Source organism: Ruditapes philippinarum, unplaced genomic scaffold (assembly GCF_026571515.1).
Source record: "Ruditapes philippinarum isolate M1 unplaced genomic scaffold, ASM2657151v2 ctg5675_1_1_1_1, whole genome shotgun sequence".
In the NCBI taxonomy this organism is placed as follows: Eukaryota; Metazoa; Mollusca; class Bivalvia; order Venerida; family Veneridae; genus Ruditapes; species Ruditapes philippinarum.
Window position 1 is genome coordinate 5,001 of NW_026864484.1, and position 12,500 is coordinate 17,500.

Sequence of the window (12,500 nt, forward strand, 5' to 3'; positions counted from 1 at the left end):
TTTACACATCATGTGATGGAAGGTTTTCTGAGGAGGAAATATAAGGAAGCTGAATCAACATTTAACAAAGGTTTGTACACAAAGAATATATACAAATATACAGCGATCGTATGCAAATACACTGTGATCGATTTGATTACACCTTTGTACTTTGTACGGAGTTTTAAATGGGAATACAAATCAGAAAACATAAAGATAGATCTTCGAAATGTTACATCCACGAAATGTCTTTATATATTGTAATAAAATATTTTTGTCAATGAAATAAGTTCACTTCACCTCGGCTCGCCTATTTGAAAAGCGGAAATAGTGTGAATATCGGGCTAAGTGTAAGTAATACTTTGTTATTATGTTATATCATTATTTTAATTTTACAGATAAAATGCGACATTTTGCGGATAATTTGATTCTCGCTCGTATGGAGGCGGAAGAGGAAGAGGGAAAAGAAGCACTTACAGGATTTGATGAAGATCGCATTGTTCAAACGCTTGCTGATATATTCTTTGGTAAGATTTGTAATTATTTTGACAAAAAAATGTTTCAGTTCTGTGTTTGCTATTTTTAGAACTTAGTTCAACTGCCATTAAAAACCACATTTGAAGTTTTTTCTTGACTTTGTTAAATTTTAAATAAGTAAATATCCCGCGTTCTTTACAAGAACAGATAAATGTTCCTTAAATCAGACTTTAGGGAAGGATGACTTATAACTTGTGTGCAAATTGTTCGGGTCATCAGATCACTCCGTTCATCCAGAATGATTATACTAACTGTGGAAAATGACCCAAAAACTAAAAAGCGTTACAACGCCTTTTCTTTACATTTGACTAGCATAGCACAAAATAGATTTTTCAATTTGTTTCTGAGCATATCTGTTTATAATCTAAACCGTGTCTTTCTGTGTTAAGTGCCCCAACTGATCCATGTAAGAAATTAAAATTTTATGTTTTTTAACCTCAGTGGAGTTCCTTTAAACCATCATTTTCGAAACAGCTGTAGTTGTTTCCATTTAACTGATTTATGTTAATGCTCCATGTTGATTCTTTCTCTATTTTCGTTCAAAATAATAAATTGTTTCTCTCTTTTAGCTGGCGTAGATACATCCCGATTTACCCTCAGGTTTGCCCTGTTACACATGGTGGCATTTCCGGATATACAACAAAAGGTTCAAGAAGAGATAGATAATGTTGTTGGTTAGTTAATACGTTATCAAATATCATATATTGACATCCTTATTGTGAAATAAAAGTAACAATGTTAACATTATAGTGCAGTGAATGCTGCCGTTCTTTGTTTTTTTTTAAATAATTATTTCATATTTTGTTACGTAATCAAATTTATTTCTAGAGAAAGAATTGATATAATTTCAAAAGTTAATTATATTAAAGATTTATATTTTCTAGATGTATTTAACTTGTTTAAGTGTCGCCATCAAAATATATTTGTTCACACTTAATAATGAAAGTGCATGTATACTTAACAATGACCTTGTTTATAGATACAGATACATGTATATGTTTTTGTACTTGAAGAAAGTAAATGTTATAAATGGTAAGGGTACATATATTAGTATGTTACCTTTATTTTAGGAAGGGACAGATTACCAGGAGTTGCAGACCGCCCAAATCTTGCTTACACAGAAGCTGTTTTACACGAAAGTATGCGACTTTCAAGCGTCGCTCCACTAGGAATTTTTCATCAAGCGTCTTGTGATACGGAAGTTGGTAAGTAATAAGGATGTGATGTTTTAAACTCCCTTGTTCTTTTATTCTACACGGCTGCCATGCAGTTTGAAAGATAAGACTCTTAATCAAAAATATAAATAAATAAAAATAATGTTGGCAATAAAGAAACGGGAACAAAGTGATTTACTTATCCTAGATATAAATATGAATTGTATTAACCCATCTTGTATGTTCATTTTATTCTGCGCCCGCTTATATTATTAGTTATAAAGATTGTTGACAGGTTATATGGCCCTATACGTATAAACTGTTGTTTGTAAATATAACCCTAGCCGTTTATATACGGAAATATAACCTGTCAACAATCTTTATAACGAATTAATTTTACAACAAGCATAATTTTTAAGAGAAAAAATGAATCGACAGCAGCCATTAAATATATAAAACTATGCACACATGCAGTATTATACGTACCCCAATAAACAGAGGATCGGAATTGTAATGTAAAGTCGCCTGTATAACGGTCAGTTGTTCCCGTCGTTGATTAAGGAAGTCATTCACTTGCGATGACATTGGTTATAACTGGTTTGTTACCCGGGAAAGCTGGTACGGTGAAATCGGCCTTAAAGCAAGAAAATACATACATGCTTGTATACATGTATTAAGGGGGTGATTTTGTGACGAATATCTATTCTTAAGCGTCGATTTAGTAAAGTTGTAAAAAAGAAAAGAATAAAATATAGTTGTGTTTTGCCATTTTTATACACTCTTTTAGAAGAACCAATTTCAAATTATACTTTTCTCAGTGAAGTGTGAACACCTTTTCTCATCACATGAATTATATATTTGAAATGTCGCCTTTGATCTAAATTGTATCATCTTTTTTAATTAATGCATTTGATTTTTCAGCTGGCTTTAAAATCCCAAAAGGTACAAACGTAGGCATCAATCACTGGGCGCTTCATCATGATCCAAACGCCTGGAATGACGTTGATCGATTTATTCCGGAAAGATATTTAAATGAGGATGGGAAACTAGGACCAAAGCCGAAGAATTGGCTGCCATTTTCGGCGGGAACAAGAGTGTGTCTAGGAGAATTTGTAGCAAAACCACAGCTACATCTAATATTTGCAAGTTTAATGCAACGCTACAAATGGAGAATGGAGTCCGGAATGTGTGCAGATATCACTCCAGTTGGATCAGCTTTTCAAGTGGCTTGTAAACCACATAAAGTCATTGCTGAAAAGAGAGTTTAACATACAGTGTTTTGATAGATTTAGGATAAAAAAAGTTAATAAATAGAACAGCGGCCTTTAACTGTACACAGCAACAATCATTATATTCCAGTAAAAAAATAGAATAATTTATATCTAAAAGAACTAACAAATGACATTCTAATAGGACATTGCTGTCACAAAATATTTTAACTTTGTTGTGGCCACTGTGAACGTCATGTGACTGACAGTGCATACTGTCTGAAATCAATTATTAGACATACAGGGGAAATACTTATAAATTAGAACGCATAATAATAATGATAATTATAATAAAGACTTTATTTAACGAGTGAACTCATTTGAACAAACATATCAATCTTCCATGAGACCCTCAACAAGGAACAATATAAAAACATATTCATAAATGTATTTTAAATAAAAACATAAATCTATTTTTACATACAGGAGATTATCAATTTGTATAAATTAGTGTGTGATAATAACTCAAGTATATGGTTTTTAAATGGTTCACAGATGTAGCAGACTTAATATAACCATGCAGGAAGGTCGTTCCAAATACAAGATCCAGAATAAACAAAGTCTTAGGAAATTGTTCAGTATTTGGTCTAGGGGTATAAAGTTGAAAATCAGAAGATGAACGCAAAATGCGAGTATGAACATCTGACGATAAAATGAAATTCTTCAATAAATAAGAAGGCGCCTGATTATTCATTATTTTAAACATCATAATAGCTTTTTAAAAAACAACCCCTTGTGAAATGGTCATCCAGCGGTGTTTAAGTTTTGGTTTTGTTTGTTTGTTATATTATTGAACTTTTTTCACTTTCATGGAAATCCTATAAGGTACAATTTAAGGAATAAGTTTAAATGAAAATAGATATGAAACTATATATTAAATGAAATTATGCACATACTGGGAGGAAAATTCTCCCTTCTAAGGTTTGATATATTGAACCATTGTTATATGTACAAATATACATGTACCAATATTTTCAAGACTTTTTTGTTAAGTATAAATAATGATGTATTATTGACGCCAAGCAAACGATAGTAGGTCTGATAGTTGTTTTTATCTATGATGAGAAGCAAACTCCAGAACCAACAAACCTCTTTTTTTCTCTTCTGATATACGCAATGGACTATGCGCACTAATTTAAATAGTACATGGTATTTTAATATATTGACCAATAATGTAGATATCACTGCGGTATACCGTACCCCGGATATTGCTCGATATTATGAGGACTTTCATCCCATTTCGCGACTTTGAACGAGGAAAGAAGGTATGTTTAGTGACGATATTTAGTCATTTTGAATTGGTTTGATATAAATTTTGTAGAAAAAAAAATACTACGATAATTTTTCTAGTTACTGAAACCCTAAAAATGTTGAGAAATAGCTTTGAAATGTAATTAGGAGGTAAAATTCGTCTCTTTGCTCACGTGATAAATGAGCTCGGATCAATCAAATTTGATGTTTTTGTGCATATATTTCTTTAAAAGAAAAACTTGAATCGAGTGAAATGTGATAATGATGATAATGTTTATGTTGTAAATGTTCAATCAACAATAGAACATCAGATGACAGTGAATTTTGAGAATAAATACACATGTCAGGGTACCGAGTATTGCGTTGGAGTTGCCCGCCGGTGTCACGAGTATTGCTTTTAGTGTAACGAGTATTGGTTATCAATGAAGAGTAAATGCAAGTATTAAACACAAAGTATTTACCACATTTAATTTTAAATATTTCTTACTGTGTATACTTATTTACACTATATGTGCAGAATATGCAGAATTCGGAGGTACTTTACTGGAAACATCTGCGAATAATCCTAATTTTCATTCCTGCTCGTGAAAAATCTCAGCCGAACGAACTCAGCAATTTTCTGTGTTTAAAATGTTCTCGTTGCTATCGAAGGGTCAACCTTTCCAGAATTTGTTAATAATTATTGCATATCTTACTTTAATTAAATAGTAAAAAATGCATCAAAAGTGCATTAATCCTGCCTCAAGATTGTCAATATTAGACGGTATTGAGCAAGTGTGCCAATATCTAATATCAACCGACTTCCTACTATGCCAAAAATCCATATAAAGTTAACTTTCGGGCATTTTGTACCTGCACTCTAGCAACGGCAGATCGTCTGCACGTGAAATTTTGTTACGCCATTCGCAATGAGTTACCGTATGACTGCCGAGCGGGTACAGCTCAGAAAACCGAATAATAGATTTTGATAAGATTATGATTAAGGGCAGCAGATGCAATAAAAAGGTTATGTTCCTTATAACCTTTTACCTCATGAAGGCTTTACACCCCCACCCCTTTTGAGGCCTCAAATAGTGTAAAACATGCGCTATTTAGGCCCCAAACACGGTTTTTTCGTTTGACAAATGTTGTTCAAAAGAGTGATCACTTTTTCGGCGCCACCCCCATTAAAAAGGTACATCAAGGGGGTTACGTAGGCGGGGGGGGATGTGCCCCCTTATGTTTGGGGGTTTGAAGTGGGGCAGTAGCCCCTCTAATCGCCGAGAAGACTTGGGACTTGTGGGGGGGGCTAAATGGCCTCAGGTCGATTTAAAGCCTCGGTCTCACTTACTCCCGGCAGAGCGCAGGACCATACCGGTAAGTTACCGGGATGATTCGGGACGATCCGGGGTGAAATTATTGTTGCGGTCACACTTACCTCGGCAGCACTACGGTAGTTCCCAACTAATCACCCAGGATGCGCTCCGGATCATCCAGGCAGAGCCCAGGTGAAGCTACGGTTCTTGCCGGTGCTTCCCGATCATTCCTGGATGACGCCGGGCAGAGCCCCGGTCGATCAAGGCAGAGCCCCGGCAGAGCCAAGGACGATCCAGGCAGAGCCCCGGTATAACCCCGGTGGATTGAAAACGCCCGAAAATGATAACATTGTTACATAATTTTTATTCCAGAATAGCAATTCATGATGATTTTCTGAAAAATCCTTATGCCATACTGGATAGAAGGGAAATGGGAAGGCTTTTAATACAAACAAGTTCAACCATCACAAATTGTCCTTATTTTTTTGAAATGACCGGGATCAACCGTAGCTCTACCTTTATCCTCCGGGGCTCTGCCTGTAGTTACCGTGGCTCTGCCGGCATATACCGGGGCTCTACCGTAGCTCTACCGTAGCTCTACCGCTATATCATACCCCGGATCATCCCCGGTTTGTGCCGGCAGAGCTACGGTGCTTTCCCGGTATCACCCCGGTCGTTCCCGGCAGAGCTAAGGATGATGCCGGCAAAGCTATACCTTCTCGGATCATCCCGGACCACCCCGGTGATATTAAATATTTTATTCCATCCGGGGTCGAATGCCGGATGTTCCCGGCTCATCCCGGATCATCCAGGACGTTGCCGGCAGAGTTACGGATGTACCCCGGTTGTTCCCGGTCGTTCCCGGATCACCCCGGACGTCTACCGGGGCTCTGCCGGGGCTCTGCCGGGATGTAAGTGAGACTGTAGCTTAAAGGTACCGTGTAATAAACGCTGAAAACCTAAGACTTTATATCAGTCAATTGACAAGTTGGTGCACCTTGAAATCAGTTTTGATGGGAAAAAACAACGCAAAATAGAGGTTTTTGGCAATTTTGAGATGTCCCCCACCCCGTTGCCATGATAATTGGAAATTTAAAATTGAGCATGCTATTTCACAGGCTATGGTCCAGCTAACATTTGTGCCCAGTTTGATTTTGATCAGTATTGAAGCATTTTTTATAGTTTCATAGCAGTTTGAACTTGTAACAAGAGGCTTGAAAACAGCCATTTTTCGCATTATGCTCATGCAGTAAAAGGTTAAGACGATACCGGCATGCTTGGACGGCATTAGCCCTGGGGCCAATATTTTATTAATTTCGTCGATATGTTTCTTAAGGCAAACTTGCCCTGTAAAACCTATTATTAATGTCATCTAAATATGTTTTTTTTTATTCTTGTCCATTTCAGAGATGGGTCTCCTTGATCAAAGTGTCTTGAGACATGTATTTAAAGTTTTTTATCGTCAATTTTGATGGTTCTACCCTGCTTCCGACCCCGCGCACACTTTATTTCATCCATAGTGTGATTTTCAACCAAATTGGAAATTAAATCTCTGTATTTGCCCGTAGGAAAAGAACAGTAATAACACTGAAAATGCACTGTTGAATCTGAAATATTTGAATAAATATCATATAAACAAGTACATTATCAGAAAAATGAAATAAAATCGATAAACAGACGTAAAAATTAGACAAAAATATCGAGTTTCCATACTAATGTGCTCATTCTGTTTTGCAATACTCTGTACACTAAAGTTGGGCTATTTTGCAATACTCTGTACACTTAAAATCAATACTCGGTACACTGTCTTGTATCTTTTTTGGCCTGTATTTTTTTGTACTTTCACACTTTTTGTCTGAAATTTGGACAAGGCATACTTGGATTGTGAATAAAAAAATTGCTCGATTCAATTTTTTTTTATATTGGTAATATAATAATTTCTAACGATTCTACAGTATCGCGGTCAGTATTTTCTAGTTAGCAGCGGATCGTTTAGGGGTAGTTTAATCAATTTTACAAATAGCTGTATTATTTTTACGTCTTTTAGAGCTACAAAAATACCTCTAGATATATAAAACTCGTTTAGACAAATGAAATAGCCATTAGTTTGGAAAATATCGTCGCTGAACTTACCTTCGTTCCCCGTTCAAAGTCGCGAAATGGGATGTAAGTCCTCATAATATCGAGCAATATCCGGGGTACGGTATACCGCAGTGGATATACTGCAGAAATAAAAGTAAATGTCAATATCTTCACGGATTCTTCTATTTCTTTTCGTGCAAGGAGGTATCCCTAAATATACAATTTAGATTGTTGTTTCTATTGGTATATTTTGACAACGATATTCACAATGAACTTTATCATTTGCCTCATTTACACATATTTATTTTTATGTTTCTTTTTTCCCTATTTTAATTACATTATATATTTTTTGCACATTTTATATAATTGTATAGCTTCTAAAAAAATAAAGGAAATAAAGAAATGTTATCTTATGTAATTTATCTTATTTAGTGTCGGCCCTTGTGAATTATCGTACGTTTGTTCTATTGTAAATCAGTTACATTTGAGGCTTAATTCTCGATTCCACTGATAGATCTTGATGAATTATATATTGTCACATATGCAAACATCTTAATAAATCACCTTTCAGTCAAGTTTGTGCGCTTCCGATTCGTGTGCTACATAATGACTTTTAAAAAATGTTGTGTAATAAAACCAGCGTGTGCTACATTATAACCTGCAAATAAAATACACTCAACTTCCGCTAAAGTTATAAATAGATTTTTCGGACGACGTGTGCTATATAAAGAGAATGGGGCTGATCGGGGCGTGAATTACTTTGGGTTGGGACTTTACATATTTTTTTATATATTAATAATGTATTGTTTACAATATTGTTTAGATAGTTGCGTTAATTTACCATTTTGTCCATGAAACAAAGTCGTTAGGGGTAAAAACAAAAAGTTCCGCAAACATTATGTTGGTAAAACAATCCGATATCGTATACGCCCGTGAAGTCTTATAACAATAACAAGAACGATGGTTGAGTGCGTCAATGTTTTTAAGTACCCTGGAATACAAACTCGTAAAATATTAAGTAAAGGACACAAAGACAGTTCGCTTGCTGTGGGATTATTTGTACCGGTAAGGATTCGTTTATATTTTGTATTTATCTTTTTTTCCGTAAAATTCTATTGCAAATATAAAGCCTCTTTCTTTGTTTTTAACGTACATTTTAGAGCGTTTACCTGTTTAGCCAATATAATTTATATCGTAGGAAAATGAATGTTTCTATGGCGGTTTATAAATAACAGCTACAGTCTTCTAACAGAATAACATGTATGATCGTCATGTTGTTACCATGCTTGTAACATGACTTATCAATAAAAAGTATTGAATAAATTCAGGGTGTTCTCTATAAACATGCTACGCAGTAAAATATAGTTCTAAGATAAATATAAATACTTGTTAAAGAAACATTCGTACACGTTGTACATATATATGAAAGGCTTGAAACATAAGCGTAATTTATGTCAAAATATAAATGCAGAGATACCTTACCTGTCTTATTCTAATAAGTGGATTACAATTAAAATTTTAACACAACATGTATGTTAACAAGAGAGCACATCCCAATATTTCTTGTTGAATCTGAAAGGGCAGAGTAGGGATCTTTAGAATTAATTTTAGAATTAATTGAGGCACAATAGTTCGAAATACGGAATTACAGGGAATTAATATATATAATATATACAGGTGCATAAATACAGATATTCTTAAAGAGCTTGAACATAGCTATGATTCAGGAAATGCTGTTGGCCGGGTCTCTATGGACAACAAGTCTCGTTGCTATAGTTACTGGTCTTGCCGCGTATTGGTTGATTCAGAAATGGAGGTACAAATACCCACCCGGACCTTTTGCTTTGCCTCTAATCGGAAATATGTTGCGTAAGTAGCTGTTATGAATTTTGTTTCAAATTATAACAACAGATAGCAGTGCTTTCAGTTAGTATTTCTATCATTACATTTTTCTTTTGAGGCTTACTGATTAATTCTTGATGATGAAAAAGTAAGAACCTTTTAAATAAATTAAACAAATAACATTCTAATATTTTATCTATTGATTTATTAGTGCTCTTTATCGATCTATCTATTTATTTATTTATGTGAATTAATAAATAAAAATCTAATTATTCATTTATTTCTTTTTGCAGAAATTGACGAGAAGAAATTGCACATGCAAGCATATGAATGGTCAAAAAAATATGGGCCAGTCATAACAGTTGGCTTAGGTAAGTTTATTGGTATTTGAAATATCATATGAAGAAAAAAGATTATATGAATCTTACACTGGCTGCCGGTACAGACCGGAATATCTAGCTCGAGGGTGACTGTTTACGGCGATAACGAGGCTCTGCCGAGTTTTCGCTAAATAGTTACCAGAGAGCTAGATATTCCGTCTGTACCGACAGCCGGTGTTTGATTCTTTTTCTTGCATATTACATAGCCATTATTTTCAGAACAGAAATTACGAAAACTGATATTCTCATTACGAACTTTTTTCTTATAGTAGCGTATAAATGTACAACTTCATTCATAACGGTTAAATGACATCATCCTAAGAACGCATGCAATTCATTCATAAAAGGCGCGCGTCAATGACGTCATTTAAAGCACGCGACATGGGGGTGTAAGACAGAGTTTTCTAGCACCGGTGTAAACGGTAGATAATCCTGTCTGATATGCAAGAAAAGTTAATTATTAAAGGTGTTGTACCGATTCTACAATGCATTGACAAAAGGGAAGGTATCCCTATCTATCAAATGTGAAAATAGTTAGGATTTACCTCTCTCGTTATGAAAAAGAAATGTATGGCCGTCTTAACAATTATGCATTCGCTACAAAAAAAATTGTAAAAAAACGACAACAATGTAAATCATGATTAACTTCATTGAACAGAAATGTATTGAAAAGGAATGTTTGAATGCCCTAGGGATCGATCTATCTTTACGTTAAATATCAACATATTAAGGGGTCGACATGTCTTGTTATCGCGTTGTTTTATTTACATTTGATTTACGTACATATACACTTCGACTTTTACGCAGTTTTATTACCACTTTTGGCTAAAATGATAATTTTTTGAATTTATATCTACTATATATATTATATATCGTTTTTAAGGACCGATGACAATTGTATTTGTGAATACAATAGATACAGCTTTGGAAGTGTTGGTTAAAAAGTCGAACCAGTTTGCTTCAAGAATGATTTCTCCCTCAAGTAAGTTTGATCAGTTCCGCTGATCCTTTATAGCTGTATGCCATTCTTGTTAATTAACGGTGTAACTCATGTACTGGCATCCAAGTGAACTGAAGATAGTATTCGCTTCTATGTGTTTCATTTCGGGTAAGTAATAGTACTTTTCTTAGAGTTTAAGCGCACTTGTATGCACTGAACTTGCTTCAAGACTACGGAGCAACCACTTTTAATCAAAGTGCTGCAGCACTGAATGCGACGGACATGCAACCGGAGAGACATTAAGGCTTTTTTTAGAAAAAAAAAACAACACAAAAGATATAACAGAGAAAATTTGTTCCATACAAGTTCGACATTTGTAGAGCAATATATTTTATGGTTCCCTTTCTGATATAATTCAGATTTTCTATTTTCAAGCAGAACAAGTCCAAATTTTTAAATACAGAATGAAATTTATGCCTAAAAACTCTGGTCAAACTTGTAAATCAGTGCCCTTATCGATTTATTCCAAGAAATATGTAAATAGAAAAAAAACTGTCAACGAAATATTTCTACAATAAAACCATGCAAATAAACTTCAATCATAATACATAATACATGTGAGAATGTTAATTAGAATTGCTTCGTGTTATATCATAGCGGGCATGTAGACAATAAAATATAAGTCATTTGTATTTTCATTTTTATTTCTCTTGGATATGTCTCATTAAAAATATTTTTGGTTAAAATCATCAGCAATTAATGGTGTATTGTTTTTAGATTTTCTTTTCATTTACGTCACTTAAGCACTACAGTGTTTAGTTGTCCCTTTCAATTTCACACTAAATTTCCATTTTCAACTGGTTAGCTTCTTACAACTGTATAGAATTTCTTAAAGTATTGCATGTAAACAAAGTAAGTATATCCGCTGGTTTATTACATGTATAATGTGTACTCGTCCGAAAGTCAGCACAGATGATGCAGAATCTATTTTTAGAATAGTGTTATCTTCTGGTCGAAGGCTATTATAATCTCATAGCAGGTTAACTCATATCGTGACCTAGAAAACTATGTAAACAAAACAGAAGAATGGGAAGTAGAACTGGTATTATAACTTCCTTCAATAAAGATTACCATGAAAGACTACATGGTGGTAAAGTGTTGAAAAACTCCCTTATTACATGCATTTTCAAAAATAGATATTTATAACACTGATCATTGTACTGTAGTCTAATTTATTAATAACTGCTGGATATTCAGCTAAACCCGCGGTATGAGTCACGAAAAGAGTTCTTCTTTTATTAATGCTCGAGTTATTCTAAAGTCACGAAAAACTTTTGATCTGTTATTAAAAATGTTTTGTTTAATGGGGAAATATTTATTTTCTGCTTATAATTTCTAGGAATTATTGAGCTTACTCCTTAATTATAGCATAATTTGCTGTCCTACTTTTTCAACAGCGGTAAATCGTTTCAGCAGTTATTTGCATAATTGCGCAATAATACTACGGGGCTACAGCGTTTTTATTAATCAAATACGTTTATATTTTAACTTGGATAACTTAATTTGAAATTGAAAAGGCTAAATATGGAAGTTTTTAAGATATCCCAACGAAGTATGGGAGTTTTATAGGATCAAATTCATGTACTATTTCGTGGGCTGTTATTCGGTTAAGGACACATTGCGCGATTGTAGCCAACGAAATCCCATGTGTAGATGACATAGCTCTGAACGAGCCTGAGGGCGCGTCCGTCGCAAAAAACACTAAGGCTTAA

At 34.3% G+C, this 12,500-nt stretch overlaps 1 protein-coding gene and 1 pseudogene across 1 annotated transcript in view; both read left to right on the plus strand.

The window, feature by feature from the left end:
• Nucleotides 1–3,714, plus strand: part of LOC132725760 (steroid 17-alpha-hydroxylase/17,20 lyase-like) — a gene marked incomplete at its 5' end in the record, with an annotated part of 8,326 nt that extends 4,612 nt beyond the window's left edge. Inside the window, 5 exon segments of the mRNA XM_060710944.1 lie at nt 1–70; nt 378–506; nt 1,086–1,190; nt 1,587–1,721; nt 2,592–3,714. The exon segment at nt 1–70 is cut by the window's left edge and continues 145 nt beyond it. Coding sequence (XP_060566927.1) covers nt 1–70; nt 378–506; nt 1,086–1,190; nt 1,587–1,721; nt 2,592–2,938 — 786 coding nt within the window.
• Nucleotides 3,715–9,260: 5,546 nt separating this feature from the next.
• Nucleotides 9,261–12,500, plus strand: part of LOC132725759 (steroid 17-alpha-hydroxylase/17,20 lyase-like) — an 11,862-nt pseudogene continuing 8,622 nt past the window's right edge.